We start from the raw sequence: 23103 nt of genomic DNA, 5'->3' as shown, positions 1-23103 counted from the left end.
AGTGATAACCAGGGGATTACCATAACCTCTTCCATCACCAAACACTAACTTGGTTAACTTCTCTTACAGCTCCAAGCTCAAGCAACACCACCAGAATGATATTAATATCCAATCTTGAACAAGGATGAGCAGACCAAAAATAAATGAATAAACTAAAAGAGAGAGGGAAAGAGACAAAAACAAAACAACAAAAAGAAAAGCAAATAAACAAACAAACAAATTAAAAACAAACAAACAAAAAAAACAAATAACAAAATGAACAAATTTGTAAAAATAAATAAGTAAAAAATAAATGAATAAATTAAAAAAAAAAAATCTTTATCCCCACTCCTCCAGGAAAAAGAAAAATAATAATAATAATAAAATAAAATAAAATGAATAAATAAATAAAAGTACCCTCTATGACATTGGCTTACACCATGTTATCAGCCACCCATAATCACCATAAACATAAGATAGTAGGGCAAAGTTTGTCATTTGAAATTGTTCAGTTTTGGTCCCGTGAGCCATCATACAGATGTATGATCCGCTCATAAACAAAGTTCAAAACAACCTTTAGTCCAGACCGATAACCTGCCCACAAACATAAACAGATCAGCTAGTGACTCACGTGTAGTTCATCTCAGAGTGTCAACAAAGGCCACGGCCTCAGCGGGGGAGTCGAAGCTCCTGGCCTCCCCATCGTGGATTATTTTCAGCGTAGCCGGGTATAGCATCATGTATTTAGCTCCAATGTCCCGCAGACGTTTCTTCACATCCTCAAATCCTTTTCGTTTGCGCAGAACCGAGGCTGACAAATCCTGGAAAAACATGATGCTGGATTCCTGGTACTTCACGATCCCTTTGCGTCTTGCGGCGTCCAACACCCTCTGTTTGTCAACGAAGTTGTCGAACCTGATTAGGACGGGTCGTGGTCGCTGGTTCGGTCCCGGCTTTGGAGCTAGCGTGCGGCTGTCTCTTATACACATCTCTTCACATCTAAAACAAACCAGCTCTATCTACGATGGTCCACTGACCATGCAACCAACAAGAGAGGATTCAAGATACGATATTCAGGTACATTTAATATTGTCATTTTCTTTCTTTCTTTCTTTCTTAGTGTGTAAATATGCATTACTTGCATGTCAAGGAGGAAAGCTACAATGTGAGTGTGGCAAACAAGGAGATGAGTGTCCTTGTAAAGAAAACATGTCATTCGTACCCATCCTGCCATGCTGAACAATCTTTTGTATCTACTTACATAAATAGCAAACCCAAATGCCTTTCTCCTCATGCAAATGAATTGATGCATCAAGGGTGTAGGTACATGAGCCATGATCATTTAGAAAACACTTATAATTGGAAACGTTCTTTTTGTAATGCATCGGGCTAATTAGGAGCAAATGAGAATGAGTAAGACCAATTTGTTAATTTGACAATTTGTTTCAGATTGAGTGTATTATCTCTGCAGGTTCTTGCCAACACTGCGATTACCATTAGCTTTGTTGGATTCAGGTTGTGAGGTTTTTTAGCAGCCACTTAATCATGGGTTTTAACTTGTGAAGAATTTGTTGAAGATGACCACGAATCTCAGTCATAGAAAATACAATTTACAGCCACACTGATCTTGTTTGGGCTTGAGAGGAGTGAGTCACAAGGTCAGTCTCCTGGCTCTCTATACTGAGAAAATGTGCAATATATTTTAGTTTGTGGGTTATATCAGCACAATGGCCTGAAGTAATAGTATTGTCTTTTCCCCCATGGTGTTGTATTGCCCTGACAACGGCAGCTATACAGAGCACAAAAATTTATGGTAGAGATTTTTCACTTCCTAGGCACCATTCATGCTCTGGTGTGCTTTACATTGACACACACCACACATAGAGTGCGCTATATATTGTACCGAATATGTATATTCATCAATTGCTTATAACATGGAATTATTTATTATTATTATTAGTTATGTTTCTTAATTTCTCCACGTCTTTAAAGGGCTGTTTGTTTAATGTTTTAGGATTAATATAAGGGGAAAAGAATGTATTATCTCCTTGCAATTATACTACAAGGTTGTATGTGTCTGTGCATTAATGTGTGTGTGTGGTCTGTGTTGCCTACAGTTTGGTCTGTAACAGTCAGTGCTGCGTTTTTCTTATCATTTTGTTCATTCTCCATGCACTTTAGCTGTGAAATGACCTTAGTGCCATTTTTCTTAATTGTATCACATTTATTTATCCACTGACCTTTCTAAACGCAGCTATAGTCTCATTGCTTATGTAGAGGCTTCATGGTGATTCACTTTGAAATTACAATCCTCTGTTTTTTTGGTTGTTTTTTTTATGCTTTTTGAATGTGTGTTATATATATATGGTGAATTGGTCAGGCTGTAAATAAGTATGGGTCAGTAACTTTTTAGTACGTATCAACAATGGTAGTAGTATAGGTAGTATTATGTATTATATAAAATATATATATTTTTACAACATATACAACAGAACAAAGCTGTTATACTTTTTCATTGAAGGTTTTGTATTAATCAGCTAAAGCTATTTTAAATTCAATGCAAATATAATTTATATGTAAGGCCGGGTCAAACCACCCAGTATCTGCTCTTTGTTTGGGTAAAGCCATCTTAAATCTATGGGCTCTGTAGATTTATGACGGAACAGCCTGATACCAACTGCATGGCCTAATGAATACTGGGCCTCCACAATAATGCATGTTTCTATGTGGATTGATAACTGATTGGCTGGCAAATGTCTGGTGAAATTGGTTATAATCTCTGAAAGTAATCATACCAACAGTACTGATGCTTTTTTGATGACCTAAAGTTTAATTAAGGGTGAATAAACCAAACCATCAACGCATTATCCAAAATGTATTGATGATTGTTACCTTTTCTTGTTTGGTTTCTTTAGCATGTCGCCATGATGTAAGCACAATAATATTCTACAATGTATCCCAATAGAGTGTGTGTCATTCATTGCCTCTGCATTGTTCACAGTCCTGCCCTTATCTATCCTCAAGTATTTTATATATCTTATTATGACTGTCCCTACTCTCCTGTCTACATAGGCACAGTTAGAATATTAACATTATAATGTTTTATAATAATTTCTCTCCAACACTTCTTTCTTATAACGTTTCCCACTCTGATTAATAAAGTACTGCATCTATTTTTCTCTCAATTGCAACACAGTTTAATATAGGTATGAAGCATTATTTGAGATTTTTCTTAATGTAGGAATTCAAATCAAAGTGTTTCCTATAAACTGGGAGGGAGGTCATTTCAACCCTCCACAGTCCCAATAAAACTGCCAGTGCAATTCAGCATTAAACAACAACTGATCCTGTGATATATAGGCCCTTAGATAAAATCTTATCCAAGAGGGGTTCATGTCCCTTTATTAAAATTATAAACACTCAGTAGTAAGGAATTGAAGGACTGGGCCCTCATCTCTGAATGTTTCTGCAACCAGTGAATGATCATGTCAGAGAGAAGCTTTGATAAGATATAAAATTAGTGGAGCAGATAGAGCAGATTGATTTTAGAGCAGATAGAGTGAGCGAAAGAGGGGCCATTTCCTCTTGGAAAGAAAGGTTTATAGATGAAAATGGAAATTACAGAGTGATTCTATTGTCCTGACTGGAGTGGGAAAGTCATTCCCCCAATGTGAGGCCAAAAGGGAAAAGAGCCAAGACCAGGTGGAGCAATGACCACATCGGACAGGGAAGGGAGAGCCAAGTAGTCCATTGTGGCGTGTTCTGCCTGATGTTTAGACTGTTATCCATGCTCTAACAGTTGTGCTTTTATGTTCTGTTCCAGCAAGACAAAAACATTATATTGCTTGAAAGGGTTTCAGAAAAAGTAGTTTATTTGGTATGAGTATTCTGCTTGTGTTTGTAACTCACAGGTTTTTGAGTCATTATATGTTGACTAAAATCACTGACACTGCTGTCAGCTGTAATGTAATAAGGGGCATAGATGATGATCAACATGTATTTTATCCAAAATGCCTGGTTATGGGTGAATGAATGCTGCAATGTTTCCAGTAATTGGGAGAGTTTCCTGTGAACTGAGAAACCCAGAGAAATAAATTTTTCTCCCTTTGTCTCTCTCATTGTTTCTCCGTGTCTCCAGCTGCCTACTGTAGCATTAATGATCCTCCAGTGAATGGGGGCGTGGTCAACCGAACCAAGCTCCGTCCAGGTAGCAGACTTCAGTTCTTTTGTAACCGTGGTTATCGCCTCGTAGGCACAGCCAATGCCACCTGCAAGCTTCACTCCAATGGGCTGTTCCAATGGGATACGCTACCACCTTTTTGTCAAGGTAAAATTCATCAAGTGATGATGACATGAGTTAAAAACTTGCTGTCTCAGAGGAATGCCCTCTTCAACTCCTCTGTCTCTGTCATGTGGCAGCAATCTCGTGTGGGATTCCTCAGTCACCGGGCAACGGCAGCTTCCATGCTTACCAGTACACTGTTGGTAGCCAGGTTACCTACCAATGTAACCATGGTTACCACCTTGACCCCGATGTTTCAATAACAGCAGTGTGTTTGGAGGATGGCAGCTGGAGTAATGCTGCCTCAGCCCCCAGATGTCTACGTAAGTTTTTTTTTAGACAAGAGTATGAGCTGACAAGGAAAAAATCTTTAGGTCCACTTACTAGCTATTTTCAGAGCTTTTCACCGTATCTTGCAGTTTTTGACCCCACTGTATGACTAATGCATAAAAAAAGTTTCTTTGCACAATGTCTGTAGTGTACAGTATCCTGGTTATTATGGTATTTTAAAAAACCAAGAACCAACCAGATCCAAAAAAGCAGGGATAAAAAAGTTGAATTGTAAGGCATCTGTGAGTAAATATAAATCAATCAATTAAAATAGATGTTATAGATGCTGTTTTTAGGCCTATCACTTAGACCAAGTAAGTTGGACTGGATCCTTACTCCCTCAAAGTTTTGCTTCCTGATGACCTTTAGATAAGATTATAGATTTTCATAGGTTATGAATTGTGCATCATACAGGCTCATGCGGTATTTAGTGCTGGCATTTATATAAACTGAAAGTTAAACAAAGAAAGTTTGAAAACTGTAAAATAATGTTTCATTTAATCATAATTTGATACAAATTTTACTTTCCAGCGGTCCACTGCCCTAGCATTGACAGCATCTTGTCAGACCACATGACCTACCACCTACTCTATGGTAGGTTGGGAGAGTTTGGGTCTATGATGATGCTGGAATGCTCATCAGGGTACTATTTGGGTGTCGGGCATCGGACTCTTCGCTGCCTTGCCAATGGGACCTGGGAGGGATCAGATGACCCAGCTACATGCAAGAGTAAGTATTTAAACACACATGAACACCATTATGACTATCCTGTGCAAAGGAAATCACACCTGTTACTGTGTGATTTGTTTTGCTCAGAGTCATCTGACCCATTCCCTCTCTGAATAAGGTAATAAAACTGCACTATGATATGATGTTTTGTGCTCTTGTTCACCTCCCTTGGCACTTGGGATGGCATATAACTTCACTTATGAGTCTGCACAGGCATACAGCCATATCTAGGATTTAAAAGATTCCTTTAAACTCAGTCAATATACATGCCCACATACTGTATAATCATATACATGAAATGCTTCACAGTCCTTCTTATATGTTAGTTACTTAAACCAACAACTTTTATGGATAGGGAACCATATAAACCAAGGGATAAAAAAAGACATCTCATACATACACATAGACACACCTGCATGAGCATCAAAACAATAAAACTGCATTGCAGCAACTGCCACATTGTGTGTCCACCCCGGTACAAAACATTTGGAAAGAGCAGCAAAAGTACCTCCTCTGATACAGTTAGCTTCTTTTGCGCCAAGAAACATGCAGCCGTGGCCAAGCATGGCCGTGTTTAATACTGGCTGCCGCAGGTCTAGTAGGTTTGATAGTAGGAAAGGGACAGGTTGAGAGGGAGCTACTTTTTCTGTCTCTGTGTGTGTGTCTCTGTGTGTGTGTGTGTGTGTGTGTGTGTGTGTGTGTGTTTTTTATCCATTGCCCTTACTTCTTCTTTTTTAAAACTAGTTACCAGGGGTATATGTGTTTCCAAATGCCTTGGGATCTTTACCAATGCACACTGTCTTGGGACTGTGATAACTATTTTCAACAGAGTGTGCTTCCTAAATGTGGGGTATATGTCGGCAACAGCGGAACATTGGTTTTTCAAATAGAGTGTTACTCTGCAATGTGCCTCTGCTGCTTATTTCATAAAGTGAAGTAGTGCGAGAACATTGTGACTTAGAAAACTTGGCAATAGGCTACAGAATTTCCTAGCATTGCATAATATATGGTATTCCAATGAAAAAGTGAAATGTGTACACTTGAGAAGTTGATTAAAAATAGAAATCTATCTCACATTAGACTAGTGGTTGTCAAACTATTTTGACCTTGGAATTTGGATTTGGTATCGGAAGTTTAACAGGAGTGTCTATTCTTCAAGCTGGCTAGTGGTTTGAAACCAATGTCTCCAAGGATATTAAGGAAAAAGGATCTTAAATCTTCTGACCTAAATCTAATTCAGTCTGGTGTTAGATTGGAACATTAAATAAATACAGTTTTTAAATTCAGGTCTTGTAGTGTTTTATCCATCTTACCTAACATTATGAAGACTTGGCAGCATAACCCACTTTATATCCAGACATAATGGTAGACATGGTAGACATAACAGGAAATATAACAATACCACTAGCCCCATAAGATTATGTCATAATATTAAACTTCCAGTGTGTTTCTGTAATGACATGATCTTATTATCATTTTTTTATCATTCAGTCATATCCTGTGGTGAGCTTCCTTCTCCACCCTTTGGGACCAAACTGGGGACGTTGACGACATTCGGAGCAACTGCAATCTTTATGTGCAACCATGGTTACACGCTGGTGGGGTCACATGTCAGAGAGTGCGGTGCTAACGGGCTGTGGAGTGGTGCAGAAACCAGGTGTTTAGGTGAGGTCCATTAATTGTTACAGAATGTACATTGTGTTATGAGCTGTCTTAGGACACTTGGAATAAAAATTAACAATTTGATCAATTATGAAAGTAAAATTACAGGTTCAAGGGTATGAATCATTAAAAACAAGAAGCAAAGGCAAGTGTATTGGTAATGAAGTGTAGTTTGTCTAAACTGTTTAAATCAAAGGCTTGCAGGAATCTTATTAAATTAAAGATCTCTAGTATCACTTTTTGTACATTTTTTATAGCTCTGTTTAGCATCCATTGTGTTTAGTGCCTGGTATCAAGTGTCAGACTGGTGGTATTTTCAATCATATATAATATAGAACCCAAAACATTTCACTGTGTGATGCCAAATTAATGGCTAGTGTGGTGGAAACTTGTTGTATTTATCTGCTGTAAGTAGTGGTATCTCTATGTTCTGTTCAACAGGTGTACAGAGGGAAAGGCTGTTTCTCAAGTTTTTGTAAAGACTGATTTTTAATGGAAATGTGTGAATACATACATTTTATACATAAGTTTTATTACTGCAGGAATCTAGGTAAAGTCTATGGAGATTAGACCAGCAATAAGTAAGATAAACTGTGCACATGCCTCCTTAACTCAAATGATCTACTACTGAGCCATTTTATTACTTAATACATTAAGGGGCTTGATTTAGACCTTCAGTAAGCGCTGACCAGAGATGATTAATCCTGATTTTACATGCACACTCTTCTCCAATGATTCAGCCGTGGAGTTACACACAGAATAAGAAATTTCATGCAGGATGCACATTTTATGTGATGAATGTGTAAATTAAGGCGTGTCCACCTTCATGTTATTATTCTGAAATTATGATATTAACAAGGGTGGGCAAAATAACCTAAACATTGATGTAAGAAGAGTTTAAATTTAAAGTCACTAAAGCATTATTTAAACACAGCTACAAATGTGTTTTTTATGTGGTTGAATGCCAGATAACTGTACTGCATTTGTCAAGATTTGGGTTAGGATTTAAAAACACACACACACACACACACACACACACACACACACACACATCAGAATGTTGTTTATTCAAGCTGATAAAATCTTCTGATTGGCCTTCAACGTTAAGTGACTAATCTTTATGCTGTGATTATGTTAAGTCATTTCATATGAGGTGTTCTATTGTACCTCTTATAAAGTTTTTCTTAAGTATTGAGTTTATAAACCCCCAAAAATTATATTAAGGGCTCATATCAGTCTCATGCTGACATAAATAAGAAAACACAAGGTTTCTAACAAATAGATTGTATGCTCAGTTATTTTCACTCTGGAACTCCTTTTATATAATCGGATTTAATGGAATTTTATATATTTGTTGAAGAAATGTGTCTCTTTCAAGAATGCAAACAAAACATCTGTTCCTCATAATTTTGGAAAGACTATAATTTACAGTATTTCAGTGTTTAACATGTGGTAGTTTTGCTCAATCCTCTGTGTGTTGTATTCAGGAAGTGCAGATATTGACACAATAAATCACAATTTGCTTCAGAAGAAATCTCAAACATGTCTGCTGCTGTAAACAGTTTTGGTATTCATGATAAAAGTCTTTTATACTTTTATATCTGCTGGGTCCGAGATGCTGTTAAAAGTGTTAAAAGTAGAAATATCAGCAGGAGTAATCTCTCATAAGTTTTGAAAAATGATCAATTTTCTATACGTCTGTTTTCACAATATCAATCATCATTCGAGAAAGTGTATCAAATCATTTCAGAAAAAACTGTATTAAATGTCGAATACATCAAAGGGTACTGGGCCTCAGTCATTGACTTCATGAGGCACAGGAACGGGTGATTGGTCTCTTAATAGTTGAAATGGTATTGAATACAATTCAACGATTTTCCACACCTAAGCCCTCGAGTTGTGTCCTGCAATTTACGTGCTCAGGTTTTAAGGGAATCATGAAAGGATGTGGTACTTCAAGGCCACTTAGAGAACACAGAGAAATTGTTTAAATGTGCTGATTTTAACAGACCATTAGAGTATCTATAATTGCTGCATGGTTACGACTGCGGTTACGACTGCGGTTACGACTGCGGTCACGGAGCTGCGTGGTCACGGAGCTGCACTGTCTCTGAACACTGATCGCTCTCTCGCCATTTAGAAGTTTGAGTATAGAAACAGCACCTGAATGTGGTTTGGGAGTGTAACTGCTCAGACAATCAGCTAAAGTAGCTTTGTTAAGGCCATAACTACAGGAACATTGAACCAACACCAATGACTTTAAAGAGAAGAGAGTGAGTTTAAGTTGTTTTTCATTACAATGCATTGATCTCTATCATTCTGTCTCCTCTAGCTGGTCACTGTGACTCTCCGGATCGGATAGTCAATGGCCACATTAGTGGGGATGGCTCTAGTTACCGTGACACAGTGGTGTACCAGTGCATGTTAGGATATCGCCTAATTGGCACATCAGTCAGAATCTGCCAGCAAGACCATCGGTGGTCTGGAACAACTCCCGTCTGTGTCCGTAAGTACTTTGTGATACTAAAACTATTGTAGTTCATCAGCAGTGCATCATGATTTACTGCTCTGTCATTTACTGTGAAAAGATATAGTAAAACGATTTCCTTATTTAATAAACAAGAATCTTAAATGAAATGAAACATTTTAGGCTTTTCAGGATTGAAATTGTTCTTTCAGTGACAACCTTTATATGTTCCAGCAAAAAAAAAAATGGAAATATTGCAAAGATATCAAGTGAAAAATGCCATTATGCTGCACATAATACTTTTTCCACACCTGCAATTTCTGATACTTTTCTCTACCCCCTCAGCGATCACTTGTGGTCATCCCGGCAACCCAGCCAACGGGCGGACCAATGGCAGCGAGTTCAACCTCAATGATGTTGTCAACTTCACCTGTAACAGAGGTTACATCCTCAGCGGAAATGCTCGTGCTCAGTGCCGACTCAACGGGCAGTGGAGCAGCCCCCTACCTGTCTGCAAAGGTCACAAACACATATATTAACACAGAGTTACGGACTTATACCCATGTACATCCCTATAGATGCATTAGTTGAATCAGTTCTGCAGATTAGACTACATAGAGTAGGATAAGATGGTGTGGGTAGATGTGAAGAACAAGAAAAAGCTGTTGTGCAAATGTGCTTTGTCATTCAGTAATGCATCTTTCAGGTGCATCCATTGTTTTCACTGTGAAATAATTACATTCAGATAGTTCTACTGATGTTGCCACCTTTCAACAGCAGGTGTGTAAGATGTCATTGTAATCAAATGGAATGATGGTTTCTAAAAAACATTAGATCCAACTAAACCACACATTTTAAATGGTCAGTATGTACTCGGTATTTGTTGGCTCAGTTTGCTTCTAGCTACAGTATGTCAACTGGAAAATTTTTGTGCAAATGTGCTGCCAGCAGACTGTTAAATTGTGAACTAAATAATTGTAGTGTAAACACACACTTACCATTGAGCTGTATTCAGCCACAATCAGTGTGGTATGTGTGTACGTGTCTATAAATAGATAAATAGACAAATTTAAATGTGCACACACAGACACACACACACACAGCTGGGTACATGTCCAGAGACATGTTCCCCTCCTCTGCTAACCATGCGTGGACATTATACTACAAGCCTCCGCAGAACTCTGGTTGTGTAACTGTTATGATATACTAAAACACAAACGCACAGGCATTCAGCAAAGTCATGAGAGCAGATCGATAAAGTGTAGTTGCTCACATGGGTTTTCCATTGAAGGGATTCATTCTCGCTTGCTTGCTCTCTCCATCTCCCACACTTTTTCTGTGTGTGTCTCTCTCCCTCCCAGCAGCAGCTGTCAGTTATGAGACTGAAACTTTCTTTGTTCCCATAGGGTGCCAGACACACTCACACACACACACACACACACACACACACACACACACACACACACGCACACACACACCCATATCCATGTCCCCCATGGACTTGAAGTTGAGTGAATGTCAGTCTCCCCTGTGACATGTGGAAAATCAAACTCCACTCTTATTGGACTGGCATCCACCCAGAGAGCAGAGCAGAGTAGAAGGGACCAGAGGAGAGAGTAGAGAACAAAGAAGAACTCCAGAGAACAAAGAAGGGTATGACAAAAGAGCAGTTCAGAAAAAAGCAGGATAGAGCAACAAGGACGATCTGAATTTGCAACACTGTGGTTCAGGGTTCAGCCTGTTCTCTGGTGGTTATGCTCTAAAGTTCCATCATGGGGAGAGTCACTTAATTCTGAATTGATTATTTTGTTGATTGGTACAAGCTGTATCTGAAATCCCTCCCTATTTACTATACAGAGCACTATATTTACTGTTTGCCACATTGTTCACAATTAGTCCAAAAAAGTTTGTGCCCTTGGCGTTTATGCTACTTTCCCACAATGTTATCCATCAGATTTTATGGATGGATGCAGTCATGCAACAGTAAACCCGTCGATGATGACACAAAATGATGATGATTAATAAATGTCCATAATCTCAGTTTACTTCTCTCCTCTCCTCTCCTCTCCTCTTTTAAATACTGCAGTTTTAACAGTAGTGTTTAGGTACTACTATTTTAGTAGACTTGACTTTTCCTAGCTACATGTGAACCATGCTTGCCTAAAGAAAGTGGAGAAACATTTGTATCTACTTACTAACTATTTTAATACCGGAGGTTCAAACAGTGTTTTCTGCTCACTTCTGCAGTTGTAAACTGTTCAGACCCCGGCCATGTGGAGAATGGTGTACGCCAGTCAGGCCTACGTTACCCAGAAGTCTTCAGCTATGGCGTAAGTGTGGCAATCCACTGTAAACGAGGCTTCTACCTGCTGGGCTCTGCGCTTCTCACATGTCAGCATGATGGACGGTGGGACCGACCAATCCCTCGCTGCCAAGGTATGGATGGACAAATACAGGTAGTTTGAAAATTATTTGAATTGAGAGGAACAATGACAATACAGGGTTAGGAGACCAATGAGAGATGAACAGACACAGAGAGAAGTTGAATAAAATTCATAGCCATATAAAGAAAAACTTTTTGGAATTCTATAAAAAAAAAATATGTACAAAGGTTTGTCGTGTTGAACACAAGTCATCATAGGTAGGTGGATTTCTATTTATTTTTCTTTATATTTGTCAGGAAAAGCAATTTGAGGAGTGAAATGGCTTGAAGAGCCACTGGGAGGAAGATGAGGAGCGAATGAGGAGCTGGGAGTGTAAGAGAGGGTTAAAGGGAGAAAATGGGGGGGAGCAATCATAAAAGGAGGGCAAGAGTATGAAAGAAAGAGGCTTAAAGTAAAGAGGCTCCCGTTACCATGGCAACAAGAGTGAACGCTGGCGCAACTTGCTGCCGCTGCTCGCCGGTAACCTAACTTTTTAACTTTTAATATTTTTTTTTCAACTTTTCAGAAGTTCTGACTTATTTTATAGTTTCTATAAACCTAATCGGACCTTGTAATTGCCTTCATTTGGAATATTTCTACGATCTACTGGCACTACGTCCGTGTGAGTCTTAACTAGCTTACTGTTAGCTCATCTGTTCTGTTCCGGCTTGAGCCTCACTTGACGTTTATCTGGTGAACACTGCCTGAGTTCTCGTCCACAATGTGGACGGTAGGACATACATCTTGTCCGTATGTGTCTGGCTCTTTCTACTGCCCGTCCAGGAGGTCTCGCGATAATTTACCGCGACAAGTGGAAAGTCTCGCCGGTGTCTGTGCCCGTCTCCAGCTCGTTTGAATCCACTGTCTGCGAGCTGTTTGGTCCCACTCCAACCATCATTGCTACTGTCTACTGTCACTTTTGTATTGTTTTTATTTTTATATTTAATTTTTATTGTTGTTAATTAATTCTTAATATGTTTTTAATCTCAATTTGTGTAACTGTGTACGGTGTCCTTGAGTGCCAAGAAAGGCGCCTTTAAATAAAATGTATTATTATTATTATTATTATTATTAAAGGTTTGTGTGTGTGTGTACAGAAAAATAAATGAGCATGTGTCTCTTAGGGCAACAGGCGTTCTTGTCAGAGGGCTACCATGGCTGATAGAAACATAGAGATTAAACTAGAGAGCAATATAGAGAGAAGGAGACTGGTTCAGAGATTAAGAGAGAAACAGAGAGAGGCGAACAGGACTGCAGAACAGGGACACAGCAACAGAGAGGTAGAGATGAGGAATCAGTGAGAGGGACAGAGACTGGTGAGACGCCAGTGTCTGTGCATCGAGCATTACATTCAAGAAACAAGGTGTTATCTGAAAATTGGGGGGAGAGGGGTGGTGACTGGGGCATGGGGTATGAAGTAATACAATTTGGGGGTAAGGGGAGATATCGGAGGACCAGTCATTTGGCAGAAATAGAAAATCGAGAGCAGTTTCACATCTGTGTCCTCCAGAAACCTGTGCTCTGTAAAACTAGTTTTCGATACAGATGAGAGGGTGAGTGACTCTTTTTAAGTTTTCTAACTATTTAATTTAATTTGAGATGAGTTATTGGTTCTCTCTCTCTCAGGCAATTCAATTAAACCCATTAAAAAATAAAGTTTACTGCCATAACTACATGAACACTTAATCATCACAGTATAACACCAAGTCAGTTGGACTTCAGGGATATCAATCTGTCCATTTAGGAAGCACAAGTGATTGTGAATCAATTTCACCTGCTTTGGTGCAAATGAAAGTGCCAACAGGTGCAATGGAGAGGCAAAAGCAAGACACAGACAATTGCTCTCTCCTGATCCTTCCTGCCTAATTATTCTCCAGTTTAGTTTTTTGCTAGTGTCGTTGTCACTACTGGTAGCATGAGGCGGTACCTGCAGCCCAGTCAGGTTGCACAGGTATTACAGCTCCTCCAGGATGGCACATCCATACCTGTCGTCGCAAGAAGGTTTGCTGTGTCTCCCAGCACAGTCTCATGAGCATGGGGGAGATACAAGGAGACTGGCCGTGACACGAGGAGAGCCGGACAGGGCCATAGCAGGGCATCAACCCAGCAGCAGGACTGTTACCTGCTGTTTTGTGCGAGGAGGAACAGGAGGAGCACTGCCAGAGCCCTACAAAATGACCTCCAGCTGACTACTGGTGTGCATGTTTCTGACCAAACTGTCAGAAACAGACTCCATGAGGGTGGCACAAGGGTCCGACGTCCTCTAGTGGGACCTGTGATCACAGCCCAGCACCGTGCAGCTAGATTGGCAGGTTCACACTGGCAGGTTTGGTGGTGGGTCAGTGATGGTCTGGGGAGGCAAATCCTTGGAGGGTTGCACAGACCTCCATGTCATAGCCAACGTTACCCTGACTGCGGTACCGGGATGAAATCCTCAGAGCCATTGTCAGACCTTACGCTGGTGCAGTGTGCCCTGGGTTCCTCCTGGTGCAGGACAATGCTCGGCCTCGTGTGGCCAGAGTGTGTAGGCAGTTCCTGGGTGACGAAGGCATTGATGCCATTGACTGACCCTCATGTTCCCCTGACCTAAATCCAATTGAGCACCTATGGAACGTTATGTATTGGTGCATCCGACGCCGCCAAGTACCGCCGCAGACTGTCCAGGAGCTCAGTGATGCCCTGATCCAGGTCTGGGAGGAGATCCCCCGGGGCACCATCCGACCACTCATCAGGAGCATGCCCAGATGTTGTGGGGAGTGCATACGGGCACGTGGGGCCATACACACTGCTGAGTCACATTATGAGTTGCCGTGACGGAAGTTGGATCAGCCTGTGAATTCAATTTTTTTACTTTGATTTTGGGAGTGATTGTGAATCCGGAGCTGTCAATGGGTTGATGGTTTTGGTTTCCATTGACCGTTGTTACGTCATTTTGTTCTCAACAATTTATACAATGTACATCAGTGAAGATTTCCAACTTGAATAATTCATTCATCAAGATCCGATGTATGATTTAAGTGTTCCCTTAATTGTTTTGAGTGGTGTATATACTGCCATACAGGCAGGAATACTGCCATAATCATGTGTGTACAAGTTATATTGTAAAATTACAAATGGCATTAACCTAATGATTAAGGTGCCTACCACATAACCACAAAGTCCTCAGTTCAATTCCAGCTGGGTTTCTTTGTTGCATGTCATACCCTCTCTCTTTCCAAAAACTTACTGTCTATCTCTACATCAAATTAAGGCAAAAATGCCAAAAAGGGGGATAAATGGGGTAAGCAAAGGAAACCTGCTATGTAATATCCAGTTGATAAAAGATTTGTAAGTTAAATGTCTTGATTATTTAAAAAAAAAAAAAAAAAACTCTGTTTTTGTGGGTTTTTTTGGACAGTAAATGAAATTTTTTTTATCTTTTCCATTTTATCTTGATGTAGTTCACTGATCCCTCTCTCTTTCTCTATTTCCCGTGCGTGCACTTTGACACAACTACACACACTAACAAAAACAACAAACACTTTACCTTTACTTATCAAGTTAATCTCACCCTCTCCCTTGCTGTCACCCTATCCCTCTAACTGTCTACTGCAATGACCCAGCTGCACCACCTAATGCAGTAGTATCTGGAATCTATAGTTGGACACAATCCGACACACTCACACACACACACACTAATACCTCCTCTCTCTTTCTTAAAATCTATCACTGTCTCTGTAGCTATTTCCTGTGGAGACCCCGGTGTACCCCCAAATGCAGTAGTTTCTGGAACCCACAGTTGGACATACAGTTCCGTGCTGCAGTACTCCTGTCTGCCTGGGGGGGTGCTGATCGGCAACGCTACTCGCCACTGTCAGGAGGATGGCACGTGGAGCGGAGCGCCACCATACTGCACTGGTAACAGCACACCAGTCGATGAAACAGCATGCCATAGTGGTTTTCAGCTAGTAGAATAGCAGAGCTTAGATATTTGGTCAGTTACATTGTCATTCATTTTTCTACAGTGCTGAGACTGAGACTGCCAACAGGGAAATCTGTTTCATGAAATTACAATATATGCCATTTAAATAATGAAGATGTTTACAACATAGCAGACAGACATAGCTAGTATGTCTCCAAACCACTGCCAGGGGAAGTGATGTGGATAGATGAGGCCACATAATTAAAATACAAATAAAAACTACTGAAATACGAAACAGCAACTTCAGTAACAATAAAACAGAATAAAACTAAATAAATAAATAAATACTAAATAACTTTAATTCAATAAAATCACTGCTAAACATAAAATCTATGACTTTAGAGTGAACTGAAGAATAAAACCTGTTTATTTAGTGAGCAAGAGATAAAACTGGTTCAGCTGTAAAAAAAAAAAAAAAAAAAAAAACAAAAGCATCACCTAGTCTGTTGTAATGAGTTTTTTCACTTGAGACTAAAGATGTCTTCTGTGTGTTGTTGCTCCATCATAACATACTGCATAATGTCAGCTTTAGCCTATGCTGTGCTAAATGACAATAACAGATATTGACAAGTAAAATATGTGAAATATGATGCCTTTCAGAAATTCATTGCAAATTCCAGACTCGCATTTCATGACATTACATTACATTTACTCATTTGGCAGATGCTTTTATCCAAAGCAACTTACAAGTGAGGGACAAGACTAAAGCTTCAGTGCTTTGAAAGTGTTTTTGTTCTTTAGATCTGTGGGTATGATGTACTTTAGGCAGATAATGACAGTGCCAGACTGTCAACCAGGCCACTGCATAGGTGAAGTTTACTTTTCACAGTGGTATAATTTGAAAAAAGGCACTGAGACATAAATCTATATGAGCATGTGTTCAAGGACAGATAGTTTCCACAATTTCAGACACAAATCGCATACCAGAAGTATGGTATACAATTTAATGAATGAATCACTTAAAGTCAGTTAACCCATTTACTAATCTGTACCAAGCATTTCAACATTTTTTAACTCTTTTTAAACAGCATTATACTAAAGTCTAGTAATTTGCTGGTGCGTTGAATAAAATAAAACGTCACCGTTTGAAAATCCCACTCGTCCAAGTGATCTCGATAAAATAGTATGTCGTTATCATCAGAGCAATACTGCAAAATTGACATAATTGTGTTACCAGTTTAAACTGAGCTGCACTGTATAGAACTCTGCTTGAGCGGCATGTGTAAGAAACGGGCAGGGGAAAGGAAGTGGAAGAGTCCTGGTTTGCTACTCAGGTTGTAAGTGTTGCTCTACAGTAGGCTTATGCAGATCCCACAACACTACAACTGATCATTTCCAAACTCAGCATCAACTGTCTCTACAGCTGAAATGCAATTAGCTTACTCTGCTGGCCTCAAAACAGAGCGCTCAGCAGGGCAGAATCCATCTTGCAGCTGAAGACCTCATTGAGATGCAAGACGCTGCATTTGGAGCTGTACCCTGTTAAACTCATAAATCCCTACCGATGGAACTTAAGCTGCTAAAATTGTGACACGCTCAGTGCTTTTAATGCTAGAACAATTTGGCATAGCCTAAATGCAAAGTACAGTTTTACAAAGTGTGCGTGTGTGGGTACATGCGTGTGTGTGTGTGTGTGTGTGTGTGTGTGTGTGTGTGTGTGTCATTGTATATGGAAGACTGAGTACGCAAAACATTTGTGCATTTTCTGCAGTATAGATTATGAGATGACTAATATCGCAAATGCTTTTTAGTGGATGTTGTTGACCTGAAGCATGAATGCACACATATATATTTTTAGCATGGTGGGTCCAGTGTGAGACAACCTCCTGATCCTGTGTTTCACCATTTAGTTACATAAAATCACTAAAACCTATTAGAAGGGTAATGGACATCAGTTGAATGCAGCTGAGTGTATTTAGCTTTGCAGTGCATGTGGTTGCCGTGTCTCATCAGTTCAGAACTACGTGGGTGTCCTTGGCTGCCTCAGTGGTGTGTGTGTGTCTGGCTATTGATGTGTGTCCAGTACATTAACTTTATGTCTCTTTTCTCACCATAGGTGTAAGTCCAGGAGTCTGTGGGGACCCAGGGATCCCTCCCCATGGGGCCCGTCTGGGAGGGCAAGAATTTAAAACCAAGAGCCTGTTGCGTTTCAGCTGTGAGGCGGGATACAGTCTGACTGGCTCAGCTGAAAGGACCTGCCTGCACAATGGCACCTGGAGCGGCACGCAGCCTGTCTGTCAAGGTGGGGACATGTCGCAACGACTATTTACCTGACTTGTGTGGCTAAGTTAAAATTTGATTCTACTGACAGATGGGACAAAAGTCATTAGAAACCTATACTGCAACTAACACTTCAAACAGCATACACACCACCTTTATTTTTTATAGACATAACATTCTTAATTCTGCCATATCACTTGGTTATTTCATATTGAATATCAAAGCAATTAAATTTTCCTGGAGTCAAAATAGATATTGATGGGCTGTTACACACTATTTTCCATTCATATGAACACTTCATTAACACTGTTTTATTAAAAGGCTGTGACAATATAGCATATGATGAATTTTCTTATTAGAAATGATAATACATTTTGATAGCAAGTGATCCCTGAATTATTTTGAGGTTACATTTTGGTCCCAACCCACTTTATAAAGAACACTGCTGTAAAAAGAAATTTATGCAGATTTTGTATCAGCACCCTGCATTTGCGGCATATAGACTTAATTATTCAGCCTTTAATGTCAAAATAAATCAGCTCAGTCGAACAGCTTAATCTCTTCTTTGGAGAATATAACATGTAACATCAGGCTACATCACTTGGTGACATTTGATGCCATTTGGTGCTTGGTGCACATGCTACTGACAGTAAGCAACTAATCCATTGCCAAATATACCTTAAAGCATATTACATACATTTTACAGTCTACATTGTACTTTATAGTTATTGTGTAGGTGAAGCTTACTCATTGCTTATACATGAATGCATTGAGATGGATGTAATTCATAAAATGAAGCAAAGTGAGTATATTTGTATAGTGAAATGCATTATGTACAGAAGTTTAACTTAAACTAAACTATGAATTATCATTCTTCATCTGATTTCTCACTTAACCACTGCAGTCTGTAATTCATACAATTGCCACACAAGACAAGAAGAAACCTTTACCCTAAGTGGTGATTTGGTATGTAGACTGACCGATAACCAACTTGACATTCAACAGAAAAAAAATCCAGTTCATATAATGTAAGAGCCTCACAGCAATAGCAGTTTGCAAAAAAAATGGAGATTTAAATGTGTGTGTGTGTGTGTGTGTGTGTGTGTGTGTGTGGTGTGCGCGCGCGCACGAGTGCGCACGAGCGCGCATGTGCATGTTTATATCTGTGTGGCCCACATACAAAGGACTGAAGTGTTTCACTCCTGACTGACTGAGCTGGATCTTCCACAGCACTGTGGTAATAAAGTGCATCCTATACAACAGCAGTTTTCAAAGACACTTAAAACCCATGGGAGTGTAGGGGAAATTAAAGTGAGTCCCCAAAGTGCGTTAGGCACACTGGAATCCTGAGCTGCTGCCTGTGTTATGCTCCCTATTACCAACTATGTGAGGTGGGTTGAATAAAACACTGCTGACATTAACTCCGTTGTACCCTGATGCAGATTTTAGATTGAGTTAGATAGATCCACTGTTCTGGCAGTAATTTTAGTGGATAGCGGGAGGAAGCGTGAGTCATACAGTTTTGTGTACTCTTATATATTATTGTGTGGCTGTGACCCGAACACCACCGGTATACTAAATATAGAACAGAGAAAAGCATAAAGGCCAAGCCTACTTAAATGAGAAGAATAAGCAGTGGATCTATTCAGATAACTTTAAATATATTTGGCTACTAAATTGCAGCTTTAGTTTGAAATGTTTAATACCAAAGTGCCATATATTTTGACCAATGTTTTTTCATTTAAAAAAACAAATGTCAATCATTGCTACATAGAATTTAGTTGTTTTTTTTTAAATCACTCAGATGTGTTAATAGAAACCCGCAATGATTTTCTTTCACTCCAGCGATCAATATTTCAGATTGTATCTCATTTTGGAATAAAACTCTAACAGAAGCAACCGTCTCCCAGTACTAAAAGACGCAGGACTCTGAACTGAAGTGATATCAAGCAGTTGAGCTGCTTTGTGGACAGTGTGTGGTTCAGACTGTCTGACAGTTTAGCAATGAATTTTACTTCTATTGAGTCATGGTTTGCCTACATGTACTGAATCACTAACATCAAAATCTAGCCTTTTAGCCTTACAGACACCCCTCCCACACACAAACACACACACACACACACACACACACACACACACACACACACACACACACACCTTAGAGGTGTGTGTCTTTTTCCTTGTGTGTGTGTGTGTCTGTGTAACGCTAATTATTTATTTCTGTCCACAGTTGTTTTTCATTAAGCTAATAGTGGTTAAAAGCTGATTCAGAAAGGATGAGACATCTATCACTGGGACAAAAACACAAAGAAATGCATACACACATCCAGACAAATACACACACAAATACAGACTGCTGCTGTAGACATACACACATAGCTTTGCATGATGTTCATGTCCACCTACACACCCTGTCACACACACACTCTTGGACAGAGCTTTTAAGGGCTCTAACTAATGAATCCTGTCAATAGGTGTCTGATTGTTAAAGGCCATCAGCTGTCATGATCTTATTAGTGAAATGTGCTGTGGTTAGTTGCTAATTCCTGTCGCTTCTGTTAATGTGCTGCGCCAGCAAACTTAAGATCGATGGATCGCTACTGTAGAGTCTTATCCCTCTGCATTCTTGTGTCCTCTCTGACAGTTTTGTCTTACAGACCAACAGTGGTTCAAAAACAAAGGGATGGATAAAGATCCTTGGCTTTGACTTGTCTAAAAGAAAAGTTTAATACTGTGAGAACAACGCACTGCATGGCCTTTAGTGCACAGCCTGTTGTAGCAGCTGTGAAGATGAACACTAGTGTGTCTTAATGCATGTTGCAATGTCAAGCCTAAAGCCATTCTCAAATTATAAATATGTATCCTCTGTGCTCTTATTGCTAAGACTTTGTTTTCCCCAAGATAATCATGGAAGGACATTGTCCACAAGTACTGACTGATAATTAGCTTCACAACCCTGCTGCATGACCAATGCTTCTTCTAACTGTTTTTTCCACAGTTGTTGGACGTCTAACCATGATGATCTTATGCAAAACGCTGTTGCACACATATCTGCAGACATCATTTCTCATTTTTTAACAACACGCAGAACCTTGGAGCATCTTAAGGCTTGGTGTTTTGCTCAGTGGCACTTATAGTGGGTGCTATAGATATATTACCAGCCTCTAGCACACTAGTGGAATGCTGTACATCTGCCATTCCGTGCTGGGAATCAATCCAACTACCTTTACTTATTAATCAGCCTCACTACCTCAAGGTCTCATATTTTATGTTATTTCCAGCTGACTCCAGTGATAATCTCATTATTTCAGCCCACAGCTGATCAGCCTTGAGTGACAGCAACACAGTATTGCTCACACTGATTTTATCAGTATGATTAATCACTGCTGTTTAATATTTCCTCAATTCTCAGCTGTATCCTGTGGTAACCCTGGCACCCCAGCACACGGCAGAATAGTGTTCAGTGATGGCATCACCTTCGGGAACTCGGTGGCTTATGCATGCTGGGAAGGCTTCAAAACATCAGGCCTGACCACAAGACACTGCACAACAAATGGGACATGGACGGGACAACCCCCAGACTGCACGGGTAGGACAGGTTTAATGGTATTGCCTCATCACTGTTGTTTTTATTAGTGGTAACAGCAGGGATGTAGTCATTATCATGAAACATTTGCAGAGTTTGAACTAGCTTTATTCGCTATAGCACTGAAGCTAGTTCTGCAAATAATATCAGTGTTGGTATATGCAGAGTACTGTTTTTTTAGCAAAGGATATAGTAGAGTAGCATAAATCGTGCATGGACTAGGGGAGCCTGCTGCTGTGCAGATGCAAAACTGTGAAAGGTTGTTGTGTCTGAGTTTTCAGCTTGTGTAGTTTAAGTGAGCCAGACAGAGGTTTAGGGAAAAGGAGAAAAAGAAGGTGGGAGGTAGATGAAATGAAGCGGAGATGTGCTTCAGGGAAGTTAAGGAAGGCAGACGGTGAGAAAGTCGAGTAGGAGGGCGAGGTTAAGGGGCAGGCAGAGAGAAGTAAAAACATAGTTTTTCAGACTATGCTAGAAATCACAGTAAGATATAGTAAGAAAGATTAGAAGTCCAAGAATGTCACTTCCCTGGTGCACTTCTACACTACTGCAGGCTTGCTGGAACATCATCATCGACACACACTCCACCTACTGTATTCGTGACTTGTCTTATAAAATTTCTCCCACCTCCCATAGTGATCAGTTGCGGAGACCCTGGGCCGGTAGCCAATGGGATCTATCTCGGAAGTGAGTTTACCTTTAACCACACAGTGACCTACCGCTGTAACCCTGGTCACTTGATGGAACAGCCTGGACCTGGACGAAGTGTTCTGCATTGCACTAAAGATGGAACCTGGAACCAAACCAAACCCAACTGTAAAGGTGAGAAGAACCAACACTCATAGCACCTACTCCCCAAGTAAAACAGGACACGAACAGCAACTTTTGAATTTATCTTAAAATAGAATCTGCATCGAGGGATCTGCTGGACAGTCGGCCAATAGTAGTTCTTTTGAGGCCAATACCATTTTTTTTTATTTAAGAGTAATTGAAAAATATATACAATATGTAAGTATATAGAATATGTTATGAAAGACACATTTTACAATAAACATAACCATTTCAAAAACATAACATTAGCAGCAAATATTATGGTAGATATAGTTTGATTTTGTAGAAAGATTTAATTAACATCAATAACATCTATCAACAAAATAAAAAAATAGGACCAAAAATGTAAAAGTGCAGTCTATAAAACTTGAACTGTACTGAACTATATGCTATAGAAAATAAATTTAAGTAGAGTGTGGTGTGGGCAAGCACATATTATGAACATTTAATTAAATTTTGAGAGTTGATATTGGCAACCCATCACCAATCAATAATTCATATTTATGTATAAATGTATCCTTAATCTACTGATATGGTTTTGTGTTTGTCTATGAGATGCAAGCAAAGTATTATTGATTTTGAGCAACTGAACCCAAATAGCAAGTATATATATATATATATATATATATATATATA

The 23103-nt window shown here is 39.6% G+C and overlaps 1 protein-coding gene across 1 annotated transcript in view; it reads left to right on the top strand.

The window, feature by feature from the left end:
- Positions 1–23103, top strand: part of LOC111645918 (CUB and sushi domain-containing protein 1-like) — a 282987-nt gene that overhangs the window by 234571 nt on the left and 25313 nt on the right. The window contains exons 50-61 of the mRNA XM_087170782.1: positions 945–1056; positions 4118–4306; positions 4399–4584; positions 5123–5320; positions 6812–6985; positions 9315–9488; positions 9795–9968; positions 11697–11885; positions 15593–15769; positions 17890–18075; positions 21466–21642; positions 22273–22458. Of these exons, the coding sequence (XP_087026908.1) occupies positions 945–1056; positions 4118–4306; positions 4399–4584; positions 5123–5320; positions 6812–6985; positions 9315–9488; positions 9795–9968; positions 11697–11885; positions 15593–15769; positions 17890–18075; positions 21466–21642; positions 22273–22458 (2122 nt within the window). The remainder of the gene's footprint in view (positions 1–944; positions 1057–4117; positions 4307–4398; positions 4585–5122; positions 5321–6811; positions 6986–9314; positions 9489–9794; positions 9969–11696; positions 11886–15592; positions 15770–17889; positions 18076–21465; positions 21643–22272; positions 22459–23103) is intronic.

The sequence above is a fragment of the Seriola lalandi genome, unplaced genomic scaffold (genome assembly GCF_002814215.2).
Source record: "Seriola lalandi dorsalis isolate HSWRI2012SDOR001 ecotype SW California unplaced genomic scaffold, Sedor1 jcf7180002054959, whole genome shotgun sequence".
Taxonomy (NCBI): domain Eukaryota; kingdom Metazoa; phylum Chordata; class Actinopteri; order Carangiformes; family Carangidae; genus Seriola; species Seriola lalandi.
Note: the sequence above shows the minus strand (reverse complement) of the source record. Positions and strands in the feature narration are given on the sequence as shown.